The sequence below is a fragment of the Spermophilus citellus genome (assembly GCF_964194105.1).
Source record: "Spermophilus citellus genome assembly, chromosome: 11".
NCBI classification, from domain to species: Eukaryota; Metazoa; Chordata; class Mammalia; order Rodentia; family Sciuridae; genus Spermophilus; species Spermophilus citellus.
The window spans coordinates 54188671-54202893 of NC_138192.1; the positions used below are offsets into that span (position 1 = coordinate 54188671).

General features: G+C 42.3%; 1 protein-coding gene across 1 annotated transcript in view; it reads left to right on the forward strand.

The window, feature by feature from the left end:
* The window catches only part of KIF5C (kinesin family member 5C), a 154018-nt gene that overhangs the window by 50630 nt on the left and 89165 nt on the right, over positions 1–14223 (forward strand). The window contains exons 3-4 of the mRNA XM_081262362.1: positions 6080–6153; positions 13299–13403. Coding sequence (XP_081118488.1) covers positions 6080–6153; positions 13299–13403 — 179 coding nt within the window. The remainder of the gene's footprint in view (positions 1–6079; positions 6154–13298; positions 13404–14223) is intronic.

A 14223-nucleotide genomic window follows, 5' to 3' on the forward strand; every position in this document is an offset into this window, starting at 1 on the left:
CTTTATTGTAATTATTAGTGAATAGTAATTGTATAAAGCAAAGGTTTCATCGTGACAACTTCACACTTGCATATCACTTACTCTGATATTGCCTTCTCTTGACCCCTTTATCCCCACCTCTCCTCCTATCTAACCTGTTTTCACAGCATATCTTTCTTGGTTTGCTTCTATTCAGCCCTGTTTTCCATTTATTATCAAGCTTATACCTATTTTAAAAAATATTTTTTAGTTCTAGTTGAATACAATACCTTTATTTTATTTATGTATTTTTTTGTGGTGCTGAGGATTGAACCCAGGGCCTCACACATGCTATGCGAGTGCTCTACTGCTGAGCCACAACCCCAGCCCAAGCTTATACCTATTTTTATTAAAGTAAGATTAATCACATATATGGCAGAATTTCCTTTTTTTTTCCCTCTCCTGTTTCATTACCAGAAGCAAATAGCATTTGCTACACGCTGTGCTAAGCATGAAGGCCATTTAAATACATCCCACCCCCTCTAAGCCAATGTAATTAGAAATGGATGGATTCCATTTTTTAAAAATGCCTATGATTCACAAACAATAGTAATAATTTTTGAGTCTTTATTCACTAGATGTTTGGGCCTCTTTCAATGTTTGGATTTTTCTATAGTTTGAAGTGTCAGAAATAGGCAGTTTTCCATTAACATGTACAATTTCTACATTTTTATATATCAGTTAAAAATAAATTAAGAAGAAGAAAAGAAATAGACAGTCCCTGGGAAGGTCTTGTGAAGATACAATTCAAACTGTGGATAACTTGAGGCCCTGTATAAATGGTGAGCCACAAAGAAAACCATTTAGAATAAAATCAGGCTCTCACACGATATGATAAAACAACATTTCTAAGGCAACATAAACATGATATGAGCATGCTCATTTGGTATTAACGAAGAATACCTTATTGCCCTTTCAAAAGAGATTGTATGGGAGGAGGTAATGAAGCCAGATTGAACTTTTAAAAATATTCACTGAGATGAGTATGAAGGGAAGGAAGTCGCTGTGTATTTCTGCATTGCCAAGGTAAAAACAAGGTATGTAAGCAAGGGTCACTTGGAATACAGTGCAGCTAAGGTATCACTTGCCATAAAGAGCCCTACTTAAGTCAAGTTTGGGAGATGGTGTTTTTTCTAGAGTTCAGGACTTGAATTGAGTGATTTGGAAGGTTCCCTGACTCATGATAATGAGGTGGACTGGTGAGCTTTGCTTCCACGGCTATCTAAACCCATGATGATTTTGAGGTGCTGGAAGACTCCATTTAACTGGATGACTTTATTCTTTCTGAGTTTTTTAATTCCTTACAACTTTGCTGGGTTTTTAAATATTTCTGATTGTAGAGTTCTGACATCTCCCATGCTCCCATCTTTGTTTGATGCTTTTCAAACTGTTGTCTGGAAACATATGTAGAATGCTTCTTTGAGAAGAGGTTGTAGGGTTTGTGATGATTGGAACAGCAATAGGAAAGGTGCCTGTGGGTGCCTAGGAATTAAATACCATGGTTACTAGATACTTTGTTGAAGTCCTGGTAACAATGTCCCTGCCTACAAAAGCCACCTGGGCATTTGTTTTCCAAATTAGCTAGATGTGGAATATCCAGATGCTAGAGAAGGTGGTTTCCAGTTCTGATTTCTTTTAAGTTTCATTCATTTACTTATGCAAATAGTATTAGCCACTTATTACCATGTAAGTGTAAGTCCTGCCGGGGATAGAGTCACCAAGATCCATAATACTGTCTGCAAGTACAAGGCAAGAGGCAGACATATACATAATTATCAGACATGTAGACATTATGTGCTTTAAGATGGGTGTGTGCAAAATGCTAGGGGAGCACAGAAGAAGGCCACTTTGTATTGATTTTTGTGGATGGGACAAGGGAATGGAGAATTAAGGAAGACTTTGTGGAAAGACTGAGTCCTGAGGATGGTAGAATGTATAAGCAGAGGGAGTTGCAAAAACATAAAGACAAATTATGTGGCATCTTGGACAGCTTGGAGTGACACAAGGTACAGAGGGGATGACAAGAAACGAGGCTGAAAAAGTTAGATCGATCCAAGTTTGGTGGAAATTCAGATTAATGGACTTTATCCTGGAGGCAGTATGGACCCATAAGTTTTAAGCTTAGGATGATAAACTCAGACCTATTTTACTATTGTATTTTATATGGTTCTTTAGAATAAATATATTTATTTATCTATCATTTATCATGTACCCCTATGCACTTAACATGTTATTGTGTCTTAAATCTTAACTTTATGTGGTGTGAGCATTATTAATTCTTTAACACCAAAGAGAAATTTGAGGCTCAGAGAGGTAACGTAACTTGGCCAAGTCAGTTAGGAAGGCATGGGGCTGGAACTTGAGCCTGGTTTGTTCGACTGACTTATATTCTTTTGAATTACCCTGCCCTTACTTTTCTGGTGGGTGCACAATGAGCACTTAAAAACAATCATAAAATAATTATTTTATGAGTTCCTTTTGTCTCAGGCCATATGGACTATTAACTAAGCATTGCAAAAAGACAGGGATAGGAGTGGATATAGGAGGAGAGTAAAGGGAAGAGAATAGCAATTGTGGTTCCTGAGCCTTGGGGTGGCCCTGGCAGTCTGCCAATCGTGAGGTGTATTTTCATTCTGAAACCCAGCATGCCTTTACTTGGGCACAGTGACTGTCCTTCAGGCTAGCTGGGCATTCTCCTTGGCCACTGGTGTTTGGCCAGATAGCCTCTATAATCTACACTCATGGGTTATTTGAACAGTTTGATTAGCTGGTGGAAGATTAGGATTGTAACCTGGGGATGACCTGTCAGCCACTATCCCTGACAGGTCTCTATTTCACCTGAAGAAGTGGTAGGAAGCCACAATAGCCTCTTTGGGAACCCTGATGTGTAGGTCTGATTAGGTCCCCAAATTCTTACCTAACAATGGAACTCATTCTGTCCAAGCAAAGCCTAGCTCAGAACTGAGCAAAATGAAATATGCACATCTGGGCTTCTGAAATCTGCAAAAGGAGACTCTTTTCCCTGTTCTCTGGGGATATCAGAAGGTGCTTGGCACCTGCAGTAGACGCTGTCTGGGGTTTGCCTGGTTGCTGGATGGATGTATGCTGGGCTTGAGGGGTGCAACAGGCTGTGTGGTGTGAGCTTAGATCATATCACACCAGAGCCCATCACAAAGAAAGGTTCTGTCCAGCAGAGCATGGCTGTTGTGTAGAAATAGTCACTCTGTTTTGGCAGAGGCTAAAACAAACGCATTCCTCAGGCCCAGGACTGTCCGCCATTCAGTGTGATGAAAGTGCCTTTTTGTGGGCTGTTTCTGTGGAGCGGGGCGGTGTGTGTTCTGTGCAGTGCTGAGCACAGACCTTCTCTCACTGTCTTCCGAGTGGATCCTGTGCTCCCTCCTCTTCCTGTTGTCTCAGTGGTCCAGCCCCTCCACACACTGTTTGTCCTTGACCTCCTCCTGCCTTTCTTCTCCACTAAAAATAAAACAGACTGAATAAACAGCCCCCCACCCCCAAACCTGGAGTTTAGAAGAAAATAGAGAACACTAGATTCAAAGACCTTTGTCTTTTCTTTTCAGAACTGAGAGCAACATCAACTCTGCTCAACCTTGAATGCTGGGGAGCTTCTTCAATAATGTATTAATTGTAACATGATTGTAAATACTTTAAAGGCCAATCAGAGTTTAAGTTTTCTTTCTTTCTTTTTCTTTTTTTTACTTTTTTCCTTAAAAAAAGAAAGAAAGAAAGAGAAATTGTGCTCATTGTTGAAATACTAGAGAGAAAGGGATTCTTCCAGTACAGTCTCATGTACTTGGTCCAAAACAATTGATATACCATCAGTGAGCTTTCCCTTTCATAGATGTAATCCAGGAGCTTTGGGGCAGCAGCTGCTAGCCAGCAGTTAGCAGGATTGTGCCCTGTGCTTGGCTAGAGTGGCCTCAGGGGTGAATGCAGAGGAGGAACCTTGGACTGGACTCTCTTAGTGTGGGCAGGGCCAGGGCTCTGAACTGTTTCCTTTAAGGTGTGGCAGGTTTCTCAGAGTCATTCCCTGGGGCCCCCTGTGTGCCTGAACACTTGTAGGGCGCCAGTGGAGGCTGCCACCCTGTGGAGAAGGAGAGGGAGCATAACTTCTGTTTGGTCTCTTCAGTACTGTGCTAATACCTCAGCTCGGGGCTAATGACTGGGAAGCCCTTTTCAGTCTGGGGAGAAATGCTTAATTTCTAATAAACAGAAGGTTTAGTATGGTAATTGTGGCCAGGGTTCCAATTGTCTAGAGTTGTTTGTGTTATGAATGTAGGATTCTGAAAGCATACCTGAAGGGTGAGGACTCTTTCCTTTGGGTCCCTTATAGTACATCATATTCATGATATTCTGCTCTGGCCACCATCTTCAGGGCTGAGGAATCTTTGTTGGGTGGTACTGTGGATTGAACCTAGTGGTGCTCTACCACTGAGCTACATCTCCAACCCTTTTTATTCTATTTTAAGACAGAGTCTTGCTAAATTGCTCGGGCCAGCCTTGCCCTTGGGATCCTCCCGCCTCAGTTACCGAGTAGCTGGGATTACAAACATGCACCACCATGCCCAGCCTGAGAAATCTTTTCTCTGAGCAAGTTGGCATTTTCATGAAAACTGAAACTTGAACCTTTAACCCTAACACTGACTTTTTCAAATTTTTGCTTTCTGCTGTTACCAAGGAAACCATTTCCAGCAGTCTGATAAGTGTGAACATTTCCTCTCTTCTCTCTCTGGTTCTCTCTCTCTCTCTCTCTCTCTCTCTCTCTCTCTCTCTCTCTCTTTGTGTCTTTCTCAGTACAGCTTGACACAAACTCTTCAGAGCTGCTAGGATTAAAAATAAAAAAAATATCACCGCTTAATTTTTCTCTATTTTTTTTAGCTTCCTAAAGGAAAATCCTCTTTCTTTTCTGATCTCAGTTCACACTCCAACAACCTCAGATCAGTCTATATTAAAAGAAATTCAGAAAACCTGGCAAAGCAAAATAAAAGCAAATCAGCCTCATAAAATTCAGAGAGCACTCTCTTCTCTCTCATTCTGAAGTGGATGGATGGAGCGGATCGCCTGATTTGCTTTTCTCACGTGGCCCTGAAGAGGACACCTCTGTATGGGTCTCCTCTCCCTGCCCTCACCGTCTGCATGCATGAAGAATCCCCCCCCCCCTTGTGCAGAATGGCAGGTCAGGGATATTAATTATTCATTGTTTCTATTTCGGTGATGTTTATGTGGATGAAGGGGGGAAGCAGTATGGAATATATTTTAATCACTTCTGCTGCTTTGAAAGAATTCCCACAGATAATCTTCAGCTCTGCAGCAGAAAGCAGCTCCGTTCAGCACACCTCCCCTCCTCCCTGCGTGAAATGGAAGTGGCCTGCCGTGTGTGTGGGCTTGCATAGTGTGCTGGTTGTGTAATTAAAAGAAATTCCTGATGCTCATGGGCCTGGGCCTCCTTGCTAGCCCCAACACTGAAAAAACAGAGGCATTAAATTTAAGTCAGGGCCTGCTGGTTTCTAGGCGGACTGGATGTCAATTTACAGCGTGAGGCCTCCTCCCTCCCCCAGCTGGTCTGTTGTGACAGAGCTCTGGTGGGGCCGACATGAGAAACCTCCCTGAGGAGCTGGCCTGGGCCAGGGTTTAGTCTGACCCAAATCAAAATCTTCAGGCAAGACCTTTGAGTCTAACCTCACTCCAGAGACTTACAGCACAGATAACATTTTCCCCCAACTATTCTGAAGAGATCAATGGAAGGAAAACTCAAGTATTCTTCTATTAAAAAATTAGTTTTCTGCTTGGCATCTGTGTCTTAAGTTTGATATTACTGGGAGAAAGTGTGTCTGCCTCCTCTTCATTAATGAGCTCTGTATAAATGTGAGCCCATTTCTTTCTGTTCTGATCTCACATTTTTCCTTAAAATGCACATGGAGTTGACACATCTGGGTGAAAAAATGAGATGGGCCAATGGGAAACTGCAGTTTTAAAATATGCATCAATACCAGCATAGGACCAAAGTAATGAGTTAATTTTAATTTGTTTTCCTTGCTCACAGATGTCCTTGAAGGTTACAATGGGACCATTTTTGCGTATGGACAGACTTCGTCAGGGAAAACCCACACCATGGAGGTAAGGTTGCAGCTGGCTGTGCAGCCCGTCTCTGCAGTGACTGAGTAGAACTGATGCTGCAGCAAAACTTGAGGGACATGTGGCTTTCTTTACTGCATAATGGAGACAGTTATGTTTGGCCAATTAATTTTGTCTTTGAGGAGTTTTGAAATAGCAGTCATAAAAGCAATTCTTTGTTGATAGCTCTGTCGAACTGTAGAAATAAATTATGTTAAAACATAATCATCAGGGCTGGGAGGTACTTGGTGATATAGTATATATCTGGCATGTGGGAGGCCCTGGGTTCGATCACTAACACTGCAATAAACAGCAACCAACAAATCAATAAAGGAAGAGTGGCGTGAGTATCCTTAAGAACTGGGGCCCAGCCTAAGCCTAACCCATAGAGCCTGTTGTGACAGTCATTTGCATGGGAGAGAGCTTTACTTACTCTTTAAAGTAAGTACAGACTATAGGTCAGGGAGGTGAAGAAGTTAGCCTGTAGACCACAAGTAGCCCACAAACATACTATTGTTTGGTTTGTATGGTGGTTTAAAAGAAAATTGCAGACAGTGTTAAAAATGGGATGACTTCGCACAGTTCTGATTTTTCTACCATAGGTTGAACATTCTGAAGATCTCACCACAATGGGTGAATTTCCCCACAAATGAAAATCAGACTTCCCTAGAGCAGGGACCTTTACTGTCTCATTGGCTTTTCCACTAACATTTCTTGTGCATGGAACAACAGATGTTATGGAGAAAAGGTTCCATAAAACATTTATTAAAATAGTACCCACATCGTAGTCCTGGCCACCCCATGTTCATTGGCCTGGGCTCTCCAGCATAATTCATACACACTGAGGGTGACATGAATTTATACTGACCATACTTCCTTGCTAACTTGCATATCTGGCCCCTGTAGACATCCAAGGGAGTGACCCCAGGTCACATTGCTTGCTGTAGAGCTCTGTGACTTCAAGTTGTCTTCCAAAGAAGGCATATTTTGGACCAAACTGGCCCCTTTCACCGCCCTCTTCCTCCTTTTTACCAGGGACTCCTGTATGACCTTTAGCTGGATAATTCTTCTGAAGGCTAGGCCCACCTGACAGGTGAGGAGAGGAGGAGAGAGTGGTTATTATAAGAAACTGCACAGAGCAAGTTTGGGGAATTAAGCTTACAAGCAGCAGGGAAAGCTGAATCCTTAATCCTTCAAGCTAAGGTGTTTTCATTTACCTACCCTCCTGGGAACAGCATGGAGACGGCTGCTGCAGAACAGGGTTAGCTTATGAATCATTCCTATTGAAGAGGAGATTTCAAAGGCACAGGGCTAAAATCCTCAGGGCTCTGATGTTCTGCATGCACTGATTTCAGGTGTTGGATAGGATGCGAGTAGGGGTGGGAGATCTTGTTGCTGTGGTGTTGACTCTCTTTCACTGATTTTGCTAGAGACATAGTGGTTCAGAGACTGTGCAGATTAAAGAAATAGGAGGTTTATTGCCACCTTTTCTTGAGCAGGACTGTCTCTTGACACACAAGCTGTATCTGCCCAGAGGACAAGTCTCCACCTCTCACACCCTACAGCAGTGACCCTGGGTAACACCAGTTTTCCTGTCTCCATGCTCTGCCTCAGCCCTCACCCTCTCTCTCTTTCTGGGCCCCAAACCCTTTACCTTTTAGCTTCTAAAAAAGCTGCAGTTTTACATTTCCTGAGGCCCACTCACTGCAGTGGGAAGAATATGCTTCATAGGTCTCAGGGCACACGAGAGGGAGACAGAGCCTCTTGTGAGGCAATCTATTATTTTTTTTTTTTGAAAATTACCAAACTGTACAATACAAAAGACAAATTTTCAATATTTATTTATTTATTTTATTTTTTGTAGTTGTAGATGGACAGAATGCCTTTATTTTATTTGTTTATTTTATGCGGTGTCAAGGATCAAACCCAGTTCCTCACCTGTGCTAATCAAGCTCTCTGCCACTGAGCTATGGCCCCAGCCTTCGATATTTAAAATCCCCCAACTCATAGAGAATGCTTACAAGAATCACTTTTAAGCTTTGTGATTCATTAATCTTTGGGAAATACAGAGTATTTACTAAATGGCAGAAGTTTATAAGACAGTAAGAGAGAGACTGCTCCCCAGGGTAGCATCTTACTGGAGGCTGGGGGAGTAGATGGGTGTGGGTGATGGGGAAGAGCTGTACTGGCCCTTTCATAACAGTATGGGAGGCATTTTGCTAAATCAGAGTCCTCGGTGCTTCTGTTTCCCCGTGTCAACTCTGCTCTCCTGCCCAGAGAGCACTCATGGCCAACTGAAGGAAACTAGATTCTCTATAGATTTCCCCTCCAGTTGCCTAAATTCTTTTGCCCCTGAATTATTGGTTTCAAAAAGATGATGGCAACGAGTTGTTTTTCTTTATTTTGACTTCTGAAGATCACACACTAATGCCTGCAGTTGAAAGGAGTTGGTGTGGATGAGTCCTTTTCCTCTGCCACCCAGCCCCCCTTGCTGAATCCTCTTCTTTTGTAGGGTAATTATAGGTTGGAGAAAGGTAGGGGATATTTCAAGAGGAAAGCAGAGGAAAGGAGGAATCCAGAGTTGGAGTTACAGAGCCTATAGGAGATGAAGAAATCCAGGACCCTGGAATGCAATTAAGTCAAAAAAGCTCTGCAGTTTCTGCATCCTCTAAAAGGAAGATTTTATGTATTCAGAATTATTATTTGCGTTATGATCTTTCGGAGGCATTCAAAAGGGGGATGCTAACTTCCTGAGTGAACAGAGATGTCACATTTTAAAGCTGTTTTTCATTTTAATTCCTCCAATTTGGGGTCTGATATCCAGTGGTGATTCCATTATCTTCTGTTGAGGGGAACAAACACAAACCTGCATAAAATTGGAAATATTAGCTTCTCATGATGGAACATCTAAGGGGGGGGGGTTCAGTAAGAATATGAATCACTGGACAGTGTTGCTGCCTAGCTTGGGAGGTGCCATCATGTGAGGGCTATGGACTTGTCTGCGGGGTACCCAGGGTACCCAGGATGCTGGGGGCACTGGCTGCAGCCAGGGCCTCTTCTTTGTTCTGTGTGTGATGCAGAAGGGATTCTCTGCTCTGTGCCTCCCTTGTGGTCCTCTTCAGCACACTGGTAGAGATTGTTGGAAACACCTTGTGTTTTTACTCTTGCTCAGAGGGATGCCTGGAGGTCATCCGAATGGTATAGCCTTCACTGCCTTGGAGCCGGGCTGTTGGAGTGACGTTGAACACAACCACGCAGAGTGCCTAATGCTCGCATGCTGCTGGCTGCCTGCTTTCCCATCCTAAGTGATTCAGGAAACTCTGTCCTGCTTGGGAGGTCGAGGGGGCCTCTGGCACTGGAACAAAGAGAGTCTTGTTCAGTGGCCAATGGCCTAGGTCTTGTTTCTTCTTTCATACCAGCTCCTAGAAGGTCACATTCAGTGGGGGAAATTTTTGAAGGGAATTGTACAGGATGCAGTTATAAAAATGCTTCTCCTCTTTGCTCTCTGGCAGGAGCAAGAGGATGAAGCAGTTCATTTCTTTGCTCCTTGAGGTCATGCCTAATCCTCCAGCTAGGCTGTTCTATAGATGGGCACCGTTCTTCCTCGGTTCCCATGCTTCATTATACCTGGTCTCACCTCTGCCTGCATTATCTCTGCCCGTCCTTAATCTGACCCATCCCTCAAGATTTGGTGCCAGAGAAGCCTACTTTTGTCACCCCAGCTGGAAAGGCTTTTCTGTTCCCTGAATTTCTGTAGCTTTCTGCTTTTTCGCCACTGTTTATGGACTGAGGTGATTGTGCATTCTGTGTGTGTGTATTTCATCTGCAAGGCAGCACAGGATTAGTGAAGATCTCTGTCTCTCATACACACCCAGACACATATGCACACTCCACATACATTACACACACACACCACAAATCCCATATACATCATACACAGACATATGTCACACAGAGATACCTCCGGCATACACTTAGATTACACACAAATACATGAGCATGCCTCCTGTATATATATTCACACACATTTGACACACACTACACAGAGACACTCCATATATCTCACACATATATACCACACACACCCATCATGTACATCACACACACCACCACCAGACACTCCCTGGCATACATATATATTACATGCATACAGTTGTATGTACTCCACATACATCACATTCACACACAAAGAAATACACATACAGACACATAACACACACACATATAGCACACAAGCCTCATGTAATACCACACACCAACATACAAGCGTTTCTCTCTCTCTCTCTCTCTCTCACACACACACACACACACACACACACACACACACTGCTTTGGCAGGCTCAGTTTAAGCCAGGAATCAATTAGAAGATGAATCTGATAAAAGAGAAAACATCCCACAGAACAAATTTGAGTCAGGTAGAAAAATTTTAGATTACTACTCATTCTTTGGTCATGGACCATGGGAAAAGCTAAACGACTATCTTGAATTATCAAAGAGCTCTGGATGTTTGTGTAGAGAGGTCTTTTGATTGGCTGTATGGAGTCCTGACATGTGATTAGAAAGAAGTCTGTTTTCACCATAGGTACTGTGTCTGCCAAGTCTCCACAGTCCAGAGCGTGTGGGCCGTGATGAGTTGCATGTTTATGATGGTCTCTGCAATTTTAAAGTCCCAAACTCTCAGTGTCCATATGTTGTGTTTTCCTGAGATATTGTGTTAGCTTTTGGTTGCCATGACCAAAATACCTGACAAGAACAACTTAGAGGAGGGAAAATTTATTTGGAACTCGTGGTTTCGGAGGTCGAAGTCCAGACTCCTGAGTTCATTGCTCTGGGCCCAGGTGAGGCAGCACATCACAGCTGAAGGGCCCAGTAGAGGAAAGCAGCTCAACTCATGATGGGATCAGGAAGTAGAGAGAAGGGGAAGGGAGTCACAGGGAAGAGGAACCCTTCCAGGGCATGCCCCCACCTCTTCCAGCTACAACCCACCTGCCTATAGTTACCACTCAGTCCATTCTAATTAGAACAGACTGATTAAGTTACAGCTCTCACAATCCAATCATGTCACCTCTGAATATTCCTGCATTTATACAGGAGCTTTTGGGGAGCACCTCACATCCAAACCATAACTGATACATAGTAATTACATAGTAAGGGTCTGGGAAGGAGTGTTCTTCAGACTCTTCAGGTTGAATGAGTTCCAACCACTGCTCACTGAGAACCTACTGTGAACTGAATGTATAATGTTAACATTTATTGAGCCCTTCCTGTGTCACTAAGCACTTTATATATCCTATTTAACTTAAACTCTGCACTAATTCTATGCAATAAGTACTATACTAAGTCTCCTGAGTGGTAGGTGGAATTATTAATGTCCTGGCCATCCCCATCTTCGGGAAGAATATAGCCAAATTAAAAAGCAGTATAAATTCATCAAATGACTTATTATTTATAATAGCTGAATGTATTCCAGAGGAGTACCCATTTTCCCAGGTAAGAGTATTGCCAGAGGCCAAACAAATCTGCATTCAACTTTTCTGTTGCTTTTAATAAAAGGGAGTGTCAGGTGTGCAAAGGAGGACCCATAATGTCAGGTGCTTCCTTGGCTACCTTCAAAGTTCTTGCTTTTGGTAACACAAAGGTTGACTTGCAAGTCACTTTCAGAGAGATACTTTGTGGTGAAAACCTGCAGAGAAAAAAGAATTAAATGAGGAAAACAGAGCTGATCTTCCAGGCACTGGGTCTATTTGGAACAAGGAGATGGGTCAAAATTGTAAAGGTTGTTGGGCATCCCTGAAAGACTGAATGGAAAACTGAGTTTTATGCTTTGCTTTCATTTCCATTTATTCCTAGGGTTTATAACTTCCTAAAGGTCTAGAAAATTCTCTGGGTTTCCATTTTCCATGATCATTATAGACCTGTAGACTGTGTGTTTGTGCACTAATGGGTAGTTTATCACCTATGACTGCAGCCTGAGAAGGCTCACTGGAGGCTGCATACCTAGAGCCACACTAAGCTGTTGCTTTCAATGCTTCTGGAACCCTTCTTTAGGAGTTGTTGTCAGATCCTATGGCCTCCTGCCCCACACCCCACTCCTCCAGTCCTTGGGTGGAACCCAGGGCCTTGTGCATGCTTGGGGCACTCACTCTATTACTGAGCTGCATCTTTAGCCCCCATGCCATCTCCTGAACATTTTCGGAGGTGCAGAGTTCTGGGTCTCAAAATTGGATTTAGGGTCAATGTGTGGTGGTACACACCTGAAATTTCAGCCACTTGGGAGGTAAGGCAGGAGGATTCAAGGCCAACCAAGATAGCTAATTAGAACTTGTCTCAAAATCAAAAAGGTTGAGATGTAGCTCAGTAGTAGAATTCTTGTCTAGCACATACAAGGCCCTGGGTTTAATTTCCAGTACTAGGCAGAAAAAAAATAGGATTTAGTAATAGTTCAAATAGCAGAAGAATTCATCGATTCCTTACCTCCCTAGGTATGATGAATAAAAGTGGAAAAAAGAATATGATCATATTCCTAATAAATGTGAATTAAGTATTAGAAACAGCCAAAAAATATCTGGAATAATTCAGGCTGGGAATTACAAAGTTGAAAAATAAATTGATGAAGTGGATTTTCTTGATTGGTCTGTAAAATGATACTGAAGATATTTTGAGAATAAGGTTATTAGAAATTATTGAGCAAGGATGACTTTAATGAAATGAGGTCTTTTAGTTCTTAAGGAGATTTTATTCCAGGAGGTTAACTTACTTGAACTTGTAGGTTCTGGTCAATTTGTAAATATTCACAAATAAAACCCATATCCTCTCATTGCTTTTTCTGCTCCCCCCCTCCCCGACCTGCAACTACCTACATGCACACATTTGCTGTCCTGAGTTCCAGCAAGAGGGAATATTGTGGGGCCTCATGACTTGAGAGGACAACTCTTTCCTGGATAAAAAGACTAAACATATTGAATTATTTTGCTCGCTTTTGGTGTGGTGGTATTTCAGGTAGATTCCAAAGGGTTCCGACAGCTTAGGTGTGGGTACTCTCTTCTCCATGGAGTTCTGCTGAAGAAACCCAGGATGAACCCTTCTTTCTAGCACATATTTCCCAGCACTCTTTTAACTGCCCGTGTTTGTATATTCCACCCACCAGGGAAAGCTGCATGACCCTCAACTCATGGGGATCATCCCGAGGATTGCACATGATATCTTTGACCATATTTATTCCATGGATGAGAACCTGGAGTTTCACATCAAGGTAAGTGCTACAGATGCAGTACCAAAAGAAGGCACTGGGCCCAAAATTGTGTTTCTCAGTCTCCCTATTATTTAGATGTAAAAGATGAACTTATCTATTTCAAATGACACTCTGGTGGAAAGCACAGCTCTATTTATTATTTAAAGACATAGGCCTGTACTTAGCCATCTGGATGGTTTGCTTGAAATATCGAGGTAATGAAAGTAAAAGTCCTCTTTGGGATAGAATCATCTTGATGGTTGTCTGAATTCTGTCCTTTAACCTGAGGATTCCTGGAGATAGAACTGAAATATGTCTGTTTGGTATTGAAGAGCATTCCCCAAAGTGTGTTCCTTGGAATATAACCACTTGTTTATTAATAGGTGGGCTACCACAGTAAAGGGTTATATGACAACATAAGCTGGAAAAATGATTTGTTGAATATTGTCAAATTTATCATGAGTTTAAATGTGCTGTTGGGAAATCCCTCTCTGCAAAGGAGAAATGTGCTATGCTACATATTCCTGTGGACACATTTACCCCCTTAGGGTGTGACAGGCTAGTGTTTTAGGAGCATACTCTGGGATATATTGGGGAAAGGGATTTTCCTCCTCCTTTTTTCCTTCCTCTTTATTTTTGTTTTAAACCAGAACCTCTGCTTGACTTAACTTTGATTTGAAAGGGAGATTTGTATTCTCTTATTATAGGTGTTAATACATGAAATTTGGTATTGGGGTATTAGACCTGTTTTGTTTGCAGATTACTAAAGGCTACTTATTTAAGCAAATTGAGAAAATCATTACAAGATTAAGGATCTGCATGGAGTAGGGGCTGTGGAGGG